The following is a 17,137-nucleotide window of genomic DNA, read 5'->3' as shown; positions in this document are numbered from 1 at the left end:
AATATGTATTGGCGGGTTTTCATTGTAATGAATGTCAACAAAGACGTAAGTACACTACTCTTTCTGTCTGTGTGACGTAGAGCTCTGCGTAGCATACTGCTCTGACGCATCCCTGACCTTCTCAGCTCTGTGTTTATCTTCAGCAGGAGACATAGGATGCTTGAGGGGATCATTTGACATTTTGAAGCCTACAACTGGACACTATGTGGAGGCAATAAGGTCTGAAACTGGGACGTTGTTTAAACATGGCTAGTGATTACATTGCTGTACCAATATTTACATTCATCTCTATTATGTATGTACATTTGTAAAAGATTGATAAAAATGGGGGGATAACTCCATCCATCCATCCATCTTCAACCGCTTATCCGTAGTGGGGTCGCGGGGGCAACAGCTCCATCAGAAACAGACTTCCCTTTCCAGAGCAACATTAGTAACCTCCTCCTGGGGGATCCCGAGGCGTTCCAAGGCCAGTGAGTCGATGTGATTCCTCCAAGCGACTCTACTCTGAGTCTCTCTCGTGTGACTGAACTTCTCACCCTATCGCTAAGGGAGATGCCAGCCACAAACTCATTTCGGCCGCTTGTATTCTTTCGGTCATGACCCACACTTCATGACCATAAGTGAGAGTAGGAACGAAGATTGCTTGGTAGACAGAGAGCTTTTACTTCTGGCTCAGCTCTCTTTTCGTCAGTGCGGTACAGCAACTACAATACCGACTGCAATAAAAACCTTTAATTAATCAATTATTCTTTACTCTTTTTATCTCCCAATGTAGTCATGCAGTATAGTGCCTCTGTCCACCTCAGCCCAGTCAACACCCCATGCAGTGCCCATTAAACACCCCCTACAGTGCTGACAGGAAAAGCCCCAGCCGTAGGAGACACTAGTGCAGCAATCTGAGAACCTATCGGCAAATAAAGGAGAAACAGCGCCCTCTTTTCCTTTGATGCAAGTCAACAGTCTGCCTTGAGAGACTATAGCGCAGTGACAAAAATCAATTGCCCTCCCGATTCAGCTTCTAAACTCTGCAGTGAAGGACCGGTAATTTACCCCTGCGCCTCCCGAGTGCACATCAACAGACATGTTAAGGGGAAAGTGCTCTGGGGGCTGTACTACTTATTGTGAAATTAAAGGCACATTATAATATAAATATATTTGCATTTGTTTATAGATAGGGGGAGTTTAACAGAGTGGACTTCTTCAACTCCTGGCATTACAAAACGCAATATTTTACAAAAAAAATAAAATCTGAATGTTGGGCCAGGCCGGATTTAGCTGTTCAAACACTGATTTAAAATATGCAGATATTTAGCGTTTATGAGAATACCCAGCTCAGTGGCCTTGTGTTTGGTACTACTCAATACCTCCTTGCTTGGCTCTCAGAATCAAGAGCTGTATTTGGTCGATACGACATAGTAGCCCAGGGGGTCTACTTGTAAATCAATCAACTTCCTCCTGCTACGAAAACAGGACATACAGTAGGCTCTTGACCTATGGACCACGTGGCTCGGGAACCGTTGGATCCCATGACCTCTTAAAACAGGACATACAGTAGGCTCTTGACCTATGGACCACGTGGCTCGGGAACCGTTGGATCCCATGACCTCTTACTTACTGTGGGGTTTTTTTCCCCACATCAGTCGAATTTCCAGCGTTAAAATGTTCTGGTGCCCTGTCTTTAACCCATTCAGACCCTACGACGTGTGGGAACGTCAGAACTAATCCAACCGACGGGTGTCCTAGCGCAGGGGTTCTCAACCCGTGGGTTTTTTTTTAATTTTATTTTCACGATTTTTCAAAAATAGCAGACCTACAAGCTCGTAGCGCGCCACTCGGTGGCGCGCTATGAGCTTGTAGATCTGCTATTTTTCAATAGCTAAATTATAACAATGCTTAAAACACCAAAAGGGGTTCCCGCCCAAAATGGTTTAAGGTTATTGTAGCAGTCAATTTATATTGGGGGTCGGGAGGGGGCGGGGCGGGGGTCCCGAGACATTGCCAAAGCATTTCCGGGGGTCCCCGGCCAAAAACTTTGAGAACCCCTGTCCTAGCGCATTTCCATTGATTTTTTTTTAAACTTTTCTTTTGGAGTTGGCCTCCAAGGCCACCATACTCCTTGCTCTTCGCGCACGCGCGTTGTCGTTCACTTCCCTGTATACGGATCAGAAAGAATGCCTCATATCTGCTAATCTAGGGAGCTCTCCGTGGTTTTGACCAGATGGATATACTAAGCTCTTCATTTCTGACTTCTGACCTGCCTCTCGTTCAAAATATGAACGCGGGGGATTATTCAGCGATTTTATCGTAACGATAGCGATTGTGTTAAGGTTAACAAAGGTCAAATATAGAAACATTTCTCCCATCCTAGAACAGGCACATGGTATAAAAACTGCAGGTTCAAATACACAATCTCATGATCTACCTTTCATGATTGCCTGGGGGAAAAAAAAAAAGCTTGGTGGAGAATTGTTATGGGAGGAGTTAAGTACATAATAGGGAGCAAGCCAAGGCTCCGGTGGTTATTCATTTCCCAAAGCCATTTCCCCAAGTCTATCATATTATATCTAGATAACAACTGATACATTGTGAAAATTGTGAAAATTGCTTTTGCATAACTGAAGCATCCTGACACCCATGCATGCACGCATTCCTGATTCCTGTTCCAGGGAGAGCTGGCATGATCATCCTTCATTGACAGGAGTCCATAACTATTACAGTTGGGTGCCACCGATATTGTCCCTTATCATTTGACCCATTTAGGCCTAAATCCTCCAGTTTTCTGAAATAAATATTTTCACGATTTTTCAAAAATAGCAGACCTACAAGCTCGTAGCGCGCCACTCGGTGGCGCGCTATGAGCTTGTAGATCTGCTATTTTTCAATAGCTAAATTATAACATAATGTTTAAAACACCAAAAGGGGTTTTGCGCAGATCACGCAAACCTCAGCAAAAAGAAAAGGACAATATCGATGGCCTCCAACTGTAACTATAACTACTAAGCTTAGTTCAGGCTGTGTCTGCCTTCTTTATAATGGGTTAGCCCATTTTCAAAAAGACCTCTAATAATAATGGATTGCATTTTTATAGCGCTTTTCTATGCACTACGTGCTTACTCATGTGGACAGTAGGAGCCTGGATTCGAACCGCCGACCCAGGGATCATTGGACGACCTGCTCTACCTCCTGAGCCACACCTTTGACAGTAGGAGCGGCTCTGCAGCAGATGGGGTGACAGTAGCATGTTATTAGCCATAATCAACACATTATGGTGACAACTGACCCCTCATGATCTGAAGAGAATCATTTGTTGCTGTCCGGAAGAAACCACCTAACTCCATTCTAGAGCTTTTCTTTTTTTTAGCGGCGCCAGCCCCTCCTATGCCCATTTTTCCGGGTTTGTGTGAACACAAACATTGCCTTGTGATTGGCTGATCACCCCATAGCGATGATTTGATTGGCTGATATCGAAGATAAAAGTGTGGGCAGAAAAGTGAAGACGCCAAAAGTGATTTTGGAATGACTTTTGTGATGATTTGATTGGCTGAGCACGGAATGTGATGTATGATGATGCATGATAAGAGCGCCCCTCACTTCACGCCATTTCTTCTTACGCCTTGGATGGCAATTGGATGATTTGAGGCATTTTATTCCAAAAAAATGTTTTGCAAAAATCCACCTGTTGGTGGCGCTATAACAGGCCAATGTGAAAAGGGTGGGATATATTCCTCAGCCTAGTAGGAACGTCTGTGAAATATTTCACATAAATTGCACACTGCGTTCATGATTTGAGGCTTTTTGTTCAAAACGGGCCAATCCTGTAAACTTTGAAAGCCAATGTTAGCCAATCAGGATGAAATATGAAATATCGGACAAATCTGTGTTGAGCACATGGCTATAGAGATACTGTGTAACGATTTGCAAAATATGGAGGAGTAATATCAAAAAATGTGTTTTACAAAAGTCGGCCTCCTGGTAACAGACACACACACACACACACACACACACACACACACACACACACACACACACACACACACACACACACACACACACACACACACACACACACACACACACACACACACACACACACACACACACACACACACACACACACACACACACACACACACACACACACACACACACACACACACACACACACACACTTTTGTATAGGTCAGCTATTTTCAACAAAATTGGAATAGGTTTTAAGTGGCACAAAAAGGACACAAAAACTATAAATCTATGTAAGAAGTGGCGTAGTGATGTACTGATCACACAGTGTATTTACCTGTTGGCCAGAGTCTGTACTTCAGATCTCTTCTCCTTATAGATGGCCTTATAGCCTTGGATGAAGGACAGGTAGGACTTGGGTGTGACGTGAGTTGGGCGCCGGTATCTGAATTCAAAACAGATTGCACATGCCATAATATGATATTATATACCCTATATGACAATACAGAATACAGGTAATCTCAGTGGTTCTCAACGTGGGGTCTGGAGGTCCTTCATGGGTATAGTTAGCAATTAGCATGCAACCAATCTGCACACAATGCACTGCATTAGTTAGTTACATACTGCAGTTAAAACTCTACTCTTCCATGGTCACATATTCATTGCCGAAAATGGTGGTAACAAAACACACAGCTTATCTTTTAGAGTGGACATTTTCCTTATTTTGGGCATCTCATTAATATAGGCAAAAATTCTCAAGAATAGCCTAATGTTATCTTATATGCATAATTGGCTCTGCTGTACGTCAGCTTTTGCATGACAAAAACATGTCGTGAGCTTGTAATCAGCTAGATTGGCTAGAAGTAAAAAATCAGGCTTAAGCGGTTTCAAATGGCAGACATAAACTGTAAATATATACTGTTCTCATTGCGGTACCTCTGGAAGTAGTCAACACATTTCTCTGCGACGCCATCCTGAAAGGAGCCCATGCACTGGACCACCTCCCCTTTTACCTGGGAGGAACAGTCAATATCATAGATAGACAGAAAGTGCTCCGAAACTGGAGAGGAGAGTAGGAATATGTGGGGGAGGATGGACAAGAGGGAGGGAGGAAAGGGTGGTGGTGGGTGAGAGGAGGACATTTGAAAGAATGAGAGAAAGGAGAGAAAAAAGACAGGCGACAGAAAAGAGATTGGCAATTTAGAATATAAATGAACCAGCACTTATACTGCCAATCTCTTACAATTCAAATTATAATTGAAACTTGATTGTTTTCCAAGCGGGGTTGATTGAGTGATTATGAGGAGCATTATGGATGATTTTGTTTTCCGTGTCTACAACGTCAACTGCTACGCTACTTCTGATTAAATTAACCGCATATGGAATGAGTATTCGGAGGAAGAAGAATATTTATTATTTTTGAAAAAATATATACTGTGTAAATATTGAGATATAAACTCATATGCTTGCAAATTAAGAACATGCAGAGATGCTTTTTTGGAACCAAGATGAACTAATCTAGCAACCGCATGGTTGCGATAATCAAAAGCCATTATGATTTGATAGACCAATAGAGAGCAGCAGGGGAATAAACTCCCATCAAGGACACAATGTCAGACTGCACTCCCTTCATCACATAATGCACTACTGCTTCAGGACGTACTGTACTTGGAAAATGATGGTTTTTGACTCGCTAATGGCTGGCTGAAAAGCCTGATTTATACTTAATTGTGCATGGGTGTCGTGCACCAATAGGAACCGATTCACAAGCTCACAGCGAATCGCAGTGCCCTGCATGGTGAATTTGTAGATTAGGTATTTTCGGTGTGCGACACCTGTGCACAACTAAGTGTAATTCAGACTTAATGGTGGTCAGTATCTCTAAAGTTACAGGCTGCGTTGTCATGGAATTGACTGTGCTCATTCATGCTTCATCCTAACCATTTGAGTGACCCCATTGCCTCTAGCGCCACCCTCAGTCCAAAATGCCAATTTTGATCTGATATTCTAATAAGCAGAGTGAATGCAGGATTGCAACCTATGTTCTTGTGATCCTTTTAGCTTTCTTCTAGCACTTCAGTCATTATTCTATTGCCCCCACAGCACACCCAATTCTGCCACTAATAATATCTACAGTACATGCATATAATATTATTTTAATTTAATTTAATTAGATTATTTTGACACGATTCAAGAGATCGTGGTGCTCTAAGGTTGGTAGTAGTTTTTATATGGCAGAAATCCGATTGAGCAACATCCAAAAAATGTAGACAATGATCAAAGTACAACTGTGGGAACACAACCTACTACATTACACACCTGCTATAAGAGCGTCTTTGGGCCAGCGACTGAACCAATCCATGGTACAACCTGATATCAACGCTGGGAACTTTAATGCCCGGTTCCGGAATTTCTCCCCAACGGGCGAGAAGCACAGGACCACGTGCAGGTGCTGTCGGACCCGCGACATGAAGAACTCGTACAGGTTCTCGTTGGTCGGTGGTCGCCTTGGAAACTCGCGCTTCATGGCAGGGATCAGATCGCTGAGGATTTCGTCGATCTCATCACGAGCAAACAAGTTGGACACCTTGATGGAAGACACGCGCACACGCACACACACACACACACACACACACACACACACACACACACACACACACACACACACACACACACACACACACACACACACACACACACACACACACACACACACACACACACACACACACACTTACAGCTTAGGCAATTGGCACCAAGTGAAATATGAGTTACAAAATCGTGGGATAAAAAAAAATAATACTGAACCCACATAATTCTCAAGGGTTCTGTCGGCAAGCCTTGGTCTAAGAAAACAATTTAGTTATGGCCAATTTGGACCTTAATTAGCTCTGGGAATCTGCAAGTAAAGCATTTCCCACCCGGAGAGTTTAAAATATTAATGTGTAGGCATAAAGACAATTAGTGCCATAAGACAAACAGAGCCATGGTATTTGAAAACGCTATAAATAACATCTGTTGCTGTGTTATGTAGCAGTACTCTATAATTCAATGCAACTGCTTCCATACACAGTGGTTACATAAAGCCAGAAATAATAATATGCTCTTACTGATTCCATATGGGTCTCATCACTACCTTTAATCCTTAATGAACACAAACTTTCTCACATTGAATGAAAGGTAAGTTTTAATTATGATGCTCTAACTCCTATCACCCTGCTCGGTCCCCTCAGTGCCAACATCCGCACTTCAGTTAAGGACCTTGGTGTTACCTTTGACAGCAACCTAAAATTTGAAAAACAGATTAGTTCTGTGATCAAAGCTAAGTTTATTTCAACTTAGGCTTTTGGCTAGGGTATAAAGGCCTATCTGCCCCTTATACCGACCTTGAGAGAGTCGATGCTTTTATATCTTCGAGGCTTGACTATTGTTGTTTTGACATTTTGACATTGTTTTATTTATTTATATATTTATTATTTTTTTCCTTCCTTTTGCTTTCCTCTGTCTTCTTTTCTTCTTCTTTTTTGCCTGTATGTTATGCTCTGTGAAGCACTTTGGTTTGACCTTGATCGTTGGAAATGTGCTATACAAATAAAGTTTGATTTGATTATCTCCTCCATACCCCTCATTCCCCTTTTTACGAACCCACTTCTGTATCTCACCAGTTTATTCCTGAACATTTTCCACAAATGTCCAGAAATCTATCAAATTGACTACATAGGGATTGCTGTATTGCATCACGTAACTTTTGAACATCTTAATCTGCAAGTGGGGATGTACCTGTATTATAAATGTGATTATATATGCAGGGCTCCATCGTACGCCGTTCTGTATCCGCAAGTAATACACATTTTCCGTGAATTACGCATTTAGGAGCTTCCACTGTGCGTAAACGTTATCTTGCGGCCACACAACCCACTATTAATTTTGCCGACACCTGTATTTGCGGGTGGAGGTGTGTCTGCAGGCGTGTCGATGCGCTTTCCCTATATTTGCTATCTTATGCACACAGGTTTAGGACAACGGAAAGTGCCTTTTCAAACCACCCGTAATGCCAATCCGTTTGATAAAAGAATGCGCTCCTCAGATGTGCGACCTGAGTTGGAGCTGCCTCGGCTTGATGTATGCATGTTGCAAAACATTCACAGCTCAGAGGTCTGTTCTGTCTCTTCACAAATCTGTGATTGTAATTTCCCTCTAATCAGCAGAGTGTCAATTCCTTGTGCTCATTGTGTTTAATTGTCTAGTCAAATAAGTTATTAGATTTGTACCAATTGGCGCACTGAGTGCGATTCCCTCGTTCAGTTTCATCACCTCATCACCCCATTACGCAGCAAATATGTAATGGATTTAAAATAATGTAAAATTCCCCATAATCAGTAACACATGCTGATACTTGTGTCAACCAAATGAAAAGCAATTAAATGCTAGATGGGTGTCATTTCCAATGTGATTTCGCCATAGTTCAGTGCAAGTCTATTTAATTAATCCGATTTCCCGAACTTCCGTTTTCGCTTGATACCGTTTCATACAGAGGCAGTATACTTGCGATCTAAATACCAAATGAAAGACCGAAATTTACAGATTACACATCACAGATTTGTGAGTCAATGAAATGACGTGTGTTTTGGTGCATTTCTGTGCGGTGCAGCATAACTTAGCTGTGTTGGTCGTGGAGTGGATGGCAGAATAGTCAGATACTGGACACAAAACAACCCTCTGTACCCTCTGTATTCCAGGCAGCACTGTTGCTCTTCCATAAGGCAAGATCCATGGCATAATGGATTATGGATAATAGATCTCTTAAAGGGAATGGAACCTGGCACACTGATTGGATTAAGTTGCGTAACGCCCAAACCACACCTATGCATAATGTAATGGGTAGCGGAGGTGTTTTAAGGATTTAGTCTTACACAATACTAAATCCCAAAATGAAGGAGATGGAGCCCGCAGTCTTGTATAATATGTTTGGCCATTATCATATTCAAATGTACTGTATAGGTACATTTTAATAGACTTGTGAAGAGTTTAACTAATAGAACATTGTGAGTGAGTGGATGAATATCCTCGACTCAACATGTGAGTGAGTGGATGAATATCCTCAACTCAACATGTGAGTGAGTGGATGAATATCCTCAACTCAACATGTGAGTGAGTGGATGAATATCCTCAACTCAACATGTGAGTGAGTGGATGAATATCCTCAACTCAACATGTGAGTGAGTGGATGAATATCCTCAACTCAACATGTGAGTGAGTGGATGAATATCCTCAACTCAACATGTGAGTGAGTGGATGAATATCCTCAACTCAACATGTGAGTGAGTGGATGAATATCCTCAACTCAACATGTGAGTGAGTGGATGAATATCCTCAACTCAACATGTGAGTGAGTGGATGAATATCCTCAACTCAACATGTGAGTGAGTGGATGAATATCCTCAACTCAACATGTGAGTGAGTGGATGAATATCCTCAACTCAACATGTGAGTGAGTGGATGAATATCCTCAACTCAACAAAGGCAGCGGGGGCCATCATGCAATTCTAGAATTGGGAAATATTATCCACTCTTCCAAAACCTCCAGTGACATATCCCTTTCACAGTCATTCAATTCATCTTCATTTCTGCAATGTCCTTCCTCATACTATTAAAACCTCCCTATATATCATTCAACATCTCTCTATTCTCTTCTCCATTTATCTCCCTTCCTCTGTCTCCGCACACGCACACAGTGCGCGCACACACACACACACACACACACACACACACACACACACACACACACACACACACACACACACACACACACACACACACACACACACACACACACACACACACACACACACACACACACACACACACACACACACACACACACACACACACACACACACCTCACCTGAAAACAAACAAGCCCTGACAAAAACACCAGTCTCTCCTGGCAACCACATTCTACACCCCCATGGACAGAGCAGCTGGTGCTGGAATCGTTATTTGGGGGTGGAGGGAAAGAGGTGAAATGAGAAGGAGAGGGAGAAGAGGGAGGAAAGAGAGAAAGGAGACGGAGACAAATGACAAGGGAGAAATAAGGAAGAGGAGGAGGAGGAGGTACTGTACCGATGTTTTGACCCCAAAACAAAAACAAAAAGCTAGGTCAATTCTAATCAGATGTGTAAAACCTCGATTTGATTACAGTTTTACAAAAATAGAAAATTCAAAAACAAGTTAAACGCATATTTTGCACAGATATGGATTCAGGTGTACCTTGAGATGACTACTGGTGTGCCTTGGTCACAAAATGATTGAAAACTCCTGCAGTAGATGTTGCTGTGTTACAGAGTTAACTTAATCGGCTTACTTTTAGTAATGTGGAGGAGTCTGCTGAAGTAGAAAATACATGTGACTTAGAGCAAGGCAGCAAGAAGAGGGAAGAAGGAGTGATAATAGATGAAGAAAATGGCATGGGAAGGGAAGACAAGGAAGACAATTAAAGATCTGACCAACCAGGTTAGCAGAACATAAGAGGTGAATTAAGTGTATGACCTGTCGCACGATGGTGTCACATGTCAATAATAGCAGACCTACACGCTCATAATGCGCCGCAATGCGTTGTGAGCTTGTAGATCGGCCATTTTCGACATGTGACACCAATTCTCAAACGAAACAAAAAGTTATTAAAAAAAAAATATTTTCTATTTCTTTTATTTTTACATTTTTGAAAAATGTCATCTATAATAGCATGCCAAGAATAGGAATGCCAGTGGTTAAGGACCCTTCACCACCCCTTTCAGTTACACAAAAACATATATGTGATTTATTTATTTATGTTTTGGGGTAAAATATAACAAATATATTAATAAAATAAAAATGCATTCGTTCGTTCGTTCGCTCGCTCGCTCATTCACTCATTCATTCATTCATTCATACACGCATCAGGCAGCACCTTCTTCCACTGCAATATCATTTTATAGGAAGGATTGTTTTTTAACAAGGAACATAATGTCAATGCCACCCCTCAGTCTCACTGAAGCAACACAAATGAACCCGCTGCATGGTATTACTTTGAGGCGGGAAACACAGCGTGAATGTTCCACAGCTGGTCTTCTTTATTATAAAACAGCCTGTGTTGAAAATTCAAAATATTGAAAACGCATTTATAAAGACTGATCAAGAGCGAAAACACGAGGCAAGGGTTATTATGTGGTTATTATGAGTGGTCTGAACAATCAGAGCGTGATAATGCTGCCTCATTGGCAGCAGAGCAGAGCACACGTTTTAAAAGATTCAATACTGTCGCCATCATGAGAACAGAACAGTACAGTACGATTACACAGACAGTGAAAATTGTGCATTGTGCACCGTGCTCATTTTTCCGATGTTTGGATCTGATTTGTCAATTTTCATTGCATCACAATCGACATCGACCGTTTCTGACGGAGGTTAAACATTGTGAGCTAATGCTAACATTAGCCGTTTCTTCTCTCAGTGTGGGAGGCCGGGAGACTGGATGTAAATGAGCAGTAATCCAGTCATTTCCGTCGGCAGAAGATGACTATCTCCAATGACCACTAGCGGCACTCAGTATAAAATAAATCACACCCGTGTGAAGTGAGGGGCGCTCCTATCATTGTAAATCATGCAGTTCTGGACAACCGACTATCCGACCGACTCAAGGCCGGGATTCTCACATCATCTCATCTGAAGTGTGAAGTTGGTCGATCAGACCGACTTCACCCTTTGCCAAACTATACAGACGCATGTATTGTACGTACAGATGTAAAGAGATTTTGTGCATTTAATATAAGATTTTGAAAGTATTGAACTTGTTTTAATATTTTAGCCTGTAATGACATGCCCAAAAGGACAGGGACATCAGGTGTGTGTGTGTGTGTGTGTGTGTGTGTGTGTGTGTGTGTGTGTGTGTGTGTGTGTGTGTGTGTGTGTGTGTGTGTGTGTGTGTGTGTGTGTGCGTGCGTGCGTGCGTGCGTGCGTGCGTGCGTGCGTGCGTGCGTGCGTGCGTGCGTGCGTGCGTGCGTGCGTGCGTGCGTGCGTGCGTGCGTGCGTGCGTGCGTGCGTGCGTGCGTGCGTGCGTGCGTGCGTGCGTGCGTGCGTGCGTGCGTGCGTGCGTGCGTGCGTGCGTGCGTGCGTGCGTGCGTGCGTGCGTGCGTGCGTGCGTGCGTGCGTGCGTGCGTGCGTGCGTGCGTGCGTGTGTGACTGTGTGTACCTCTCCAGAAGACAGGACATTGTTCATGTACTCCAGGAAGGCCTCGTCTTTGATCTCATTGTCGGTGAAAATGAAGCTGATGCCTCGGCCCATCTGGCCAGCGGTCCGGTACAGACCCTTGAGATCCTCCATCAGGTTGGCTGTGTTGTAAGAGCTGCCAATACAGAAACCACTGTGTTGTAAGAGCTGCCAATACAGAAACCAGCGCTGGAACATTTTCTACATTTTGTACCTACAGTATACTGCAGTGTAGAACTACTCTTACAAGTAAAAGTCTTGAATTAAAAATGTACTTGAGTAAAAGTACAAAGGTATTGGTATCAAAATGTACATAAAGTACAAAAAGTAGAAGGTACTCATTGTGCAAAATGTCTCATTTCAAGTTTTCGAATGTTTAAAATATTTTGAAAATAGCAGATTGTGAGCTTGTAGATCGGCTATTTTCAAATGGCCGAAAGTATATAGGACTGAAGTGGATAATGTAGCGTAGATGTAGATAATGTGTGTTGTAATAATAATCCACATTCACAAAGTAACTAGTAACCAAAGCGATAACACTTTATATTAAGGTCGCCTTTATAATGCATTATAAGCTTATTTATAATGCATTATAATGTGCTGTTCCACTGAGCATAATAATGCATTATGACCAGCACTTATAATGTTATAAACGTGGTTATAAGTTGTTATACATGATTATAACATTTATAACGCATGTTATAATGCCTTATAAGGACAATATAATGCATTATAAATGCACTATAATGCATTATAAAGACGACCTTAATATAAAGTGTTACCAAAAAGGTTACAGTATTTAAGTAAATGTACTTAGTTACTTTTCACGACTGACAGAAACACACGCACATGCACAATTGCACACATGTCATGAGCTTATACATCTGCCAATTTCTCTGCTTTTAAAAATGTTTGGTAATATTCTAACTTTGAACGTGTTTTGAAAATTCTGATACATTGCTGAAACATCGCCTAGAAAGAACCACAATAGGTTTAAAGTGCTTAGGGGATTTCATCAGACACAAGAGTTTAATTGAAACAGTTATTTCTGTGCAAATGTGAAATACTTCCAAATAGAGTTAATTCAGAGCTTGTATCTGGATTCTGGAGCACACTACGAGCAGAGCAAATCTTGAAACACAGGATAAATATTGACAAATTCATAGATTGACAAACTCACAGATTGACAAGCTCCGCAGAACATTGAATATACACTACTAGTATAGAGCCCTGAGGGACTCCGGTTACCAACATCGGTTTTAAGTGGTTACAATTGTTAGACTGTGATTTTGAGATAAGAGAGAGAAGCTGAGTAAAGGGCTGTATTAGTACAGTACATGTGGCTGGCTTTGTGTATTTGAAAGGTGGCATGTGCATTTCCCACATTGGTAGTGGGTGCTTTTAGAACTAAAAGTGATATTGAATGTGTGAAGAGACTGTTGAGACTGCATGAGAGATAATGTGTGCGTGCGTACGTGCGCGCGCGCTTGTGAGCGCGTGCGACCATGCGTGTGCGCGTGTGGAGAAGCATTATGTGCTTTCAGAGGAGAGATGAGAGCATAGAGTAGACTTGTAGAAGTGGCAGTGGAGAGGGGGTGAAGAGATGGACAGCTCCCCGGCAAAGGAAGAGTGAGTGAGTGAGTGAGTGAGTGAGTGAGTGAGTGAGTGAGTGAGTGAGTGAGTGAGTGAGTGAGTGAGTGAGTGAGTGAGAATATGTTTACACAGAGGTAGAACGGCAGACAGTTGTGCAGCGCATGAGTGAGAAAGAAAGAAAGAAAGAAAGAAAGAAAGAAAGAAAGAAAGAAAGAAAGGCTTTGAGAGTGGGAAGGGAAGGAAGGGAAGGAAGGGCCAGTTTGTTCTCTCCTGAGAGGACTGATGCCTGGAGGAGGAACACAGGCTTCATTCATATTAATACCAAACACTAAAACCTGTTAGGAAAACAGCAGACGGCAACATGGCTGCTAAGGGGCCGAGAGACAGAACGCCATGGAACAGAGAGTGATGGATACAAAAATCCAGAACAATAAAAATAAAATGAGAGTGATGGACAAAAAAAAGAGTAAATGATCCAGAACAATAAGGCGAAAGATGGACGGAAAAGTCCAGAAGGAAAGAACAGGTTTTTTTTACCCATCTGCCCAATGTAAACATCTTGATGGGTTGAAAGGTGTATAATGACTCTCTATGTTTTTCCTAAACAACTCAATGTTGTCAACATACTCCCAAAGGGAGTATGTTTTTATATGGAGAATTACAGGGTAGTTACATCCTGTTTCCTCTATTAGTTGAATTGAGATTTGCTTCTTTAAAGGAGGTGCCGCCAAGATCCAAAGTGTGTTATTTCAATTTGCTCCCAGTGAAACATTTAGTGTCAGCTGTTTTTACTCAAAGGTCAAATTCTTGATTGATTTCAGCTGGCGCCGTGCACAGCCAAAAATACAATGGCACAGTATGAACAGCAAATGGATGTTTGGGCGCATTGCAGGGTGACAATATGTCATGGGTACGTTCAGGGCCAGTGCACTGCAGAGTCACTTTGGAATACAAAGTGCATTATACAGAATGAGTATGTGCTTTTTGTTTCTACTGTGAATACAAAGATACCCCCTACCAGAACATATTATTGTTGACTGCCGTGGGTGATCATAGGATGTGTGTATTGCTTTAAAGCAAACACCTCCTATCACTGGTACACATGTTCAGAGTTACGTTAACTAATTTAACTCTAAGAATTAAACAAATACTTTCACAGTGTTGCTAAGCTGATGTTACAGTACATGCTTGGTTAGGAGAATAGGATTAAAGCAAACATGGAGGTTGGTGGGCTGTGTGTACATGTTTTCTGGTGTGTGCAGGTCTGTGTGTCAGGTTTACCGTGACAATGTTATCTGAAAGATCCTGTAGCCAGCAATGAACGAGGCCAGCCTGGTCAGGCTCTGTTTGCCTGATCCTCCAACACCCACCAACAAGGCGTTTCCTCTCGGCGTCCGGATTATCCTCGATATCTACACAAACAACGCACGCACACGCACACGCACACGCACACACACACACACACACACACACACACACACACACACACAAGATTAATAACTGGGTGCAAGTACAAATCAGTATGAAGTGTTTGTGTGTGCGTGTGCGTGTGCATGTGTGTGTGTGTGTGTGTGTGTGTGTGTGTGTGTGTGTGTGTGTGTGTGTGTGTGTGTGTGTGTGTGTGTAGGAGTATATGAAGGGGAAAGAGATACAACAAAGCCGGAGATATACAGTCTTCCCTGTTTGTACAGTACACTACTGTATGCATGAAGGAGCCCAGACTGGGGGCCAGTGTGAGCCAGAGAGAGCAGGTTGAAAAGCTCCTAGCCCCAAGGTGCAGTGCCATTGCAGCATCGTCTGGATAAAAGCCATAAGGCCTCAGAGAAAGCAGCTGTATCATGCAGGTGGGCATCTTATGCTGCATGTCATCATTGTATCATCTGTTTAGAAAACAAGCCTATCTATCCATCCATCCAGAAATCTCTGTCAGTCTTATCTATGTATCTGACTCCCCCCCCCCCCCCCCCCCCCAAATAAACAACATCAACTTTGAAGCCCGATTTCATACAACTGAAGTTTTTAGAAATAGCCTACACATTTCAATAGTCTATAGTTTCAGAACTATTTTGTTTGGTTAGTCTAACCACATGAACTTAAAAAAATACAAAAATAAATAAAAACACTTTAAAGCATTTGGTCATCTACTGTATACCAATGGTTTTCAAGGCTCTTTTATTGCTCTAGCTGTAGTCTCAAAATAAACAGTGGGCACACACTGTGTGCCTTTGCTTTCAAAGTACATCCTGTCTGTACTAGTAAATTGTAGCTATTTACCATGACGTATTATGAGTCCATTTGATGTAAAAAGGCTGTGCCTCATCTGCTACATCTACAATACATTTCCTGCAGTATGTCTGTAAATTAATCCAGTTGACAGATAAAGAGGAAAACAAAGGGGGTGGGGGGGGGGGGGGGGGGGGGGGAGGGGGTGACTTGGACCAGGTTGAGAGGTACAGTAGCCTGGTATCCAGCCTGCTTCGCTACGTTCGGCGGATTTTTTTTTCTCTCTTCGCTTATCAGTCTGGAAAGCCTCCTATCTCCAAGGGAGGCGGGACATGCCAAAAGCTTCGAAACCTAACGTGGCTTCTGATTGGTCTGTGGTGCGGGGCGGGACAAAGCACCAGTGAGACGTCATAGCAAAGCGCAGCTACTGCAGACAGAAAGCATGGAGGGTGGCGCTGGCTGATGACGTAGGTTGCCTAACGCTACTCTCATTCGTTGGAACAACATCCAATCAGCAACGACGTTGACTACGTAACATATGTAGTTCTAGTGTAGTTCTGCAAAACCTCCCAATGGGAGGCTTTCCAGACTGATAAGCGAAGAGAGAAAAAAAATCCGCCGAACGTAGCGAAGCAGGCTGGATACCAGGCTAGAGGTACAGGAAAGCAAAAAGGCAGACATGATGAATGGATTCAGTAAGAAAACAGAAATATGCAGAGATCGACATAGATGTTTTAGTTTTTTTGGATCAATTCTTACAAATGCAATTTGTTGGGAACAACAAAAAATAAATAAAAACATAATAAACTCTGTCCTGTACCTTGACTAGGTGTATCATAGCATCGGTAAAGAAGACCAAGTCCATGCCAGCTCCTCTGATGCTCTCGTTGAACATGTTGAGGAACATATTAAGTCGGTCTTTGAGGCTTTCAAATGATTCTATGGGCTCGTACACTTTGGGCATGTCAAAGTCTGACCCCTCAGGTTCCTCGCCTGTAAGAACAACAACTCAAATCATCACAAAGCCTTGAAGTACAATTCCCCTAAGGGTTCTAGAATAGAACACACAGAACAATGACAAAGGTGTCACTGTTGAGATGGTCCATTGCATTG

General features: G+C 42.4%; 1 protein-coding gene across 1 annotated transcript in view; it reads right to left on the bottom strand.

Annotated features, from left to right (window-relative positions):
* Positions 1–17,137, bottom strand: part of dnah5 (dynein, axonemal, heavy chain 5) — a 149,846-nt gene that overhangs the window by 53,452 nt on the left and 79,257 nt on the right. The window contains exons 58-63 of the mRNA XM_079504311.1: positions 16,845–17,017; positions 15,083–15,213; positions 12,191–12,344; positions 6,280–6,547; positions 4,897–5,020; positions 4,298–4,405 (exon numbers count right to left, since the gene is read on the bottom strand). Of these exons, the coding sequence (XP_079360437.1) occupies positions 4,298–4,405; positions 4,897–5,020; positions 6,280–6,547; positions 12,191–12,344; positions 15,083–15,213; positions 16,845–17,017 (958 nt within the window). The remainder of the gene's footprint in view (positions 1–4,297; positions 4,406–4,896; positions 5,021–6,279; positions 6,548–12,190; positions 12,345–15,082; positions 15,214–16,844; positions 17,018–17,137) is intronic.

The sequence above is a fragment of the Electrona antarctica genome (assembly GCF_951216825.1).
Source record: "Electrona antarctica genome assembly, chromosome: 6".
In the NCBI taxonomy this organism is placed as follows: domain Eukaryota; kingdom Metazoa; phylum Chordata; class Actinopteri; order Myctophiformes; family Myctophidae; genus Electrona; species Electrona antarctica.
The sequence above is the reverse complement of the archived record's forward strand: the minus strand, read 5'-3'. Positions and strand labels throughout refer to the sequence as shown.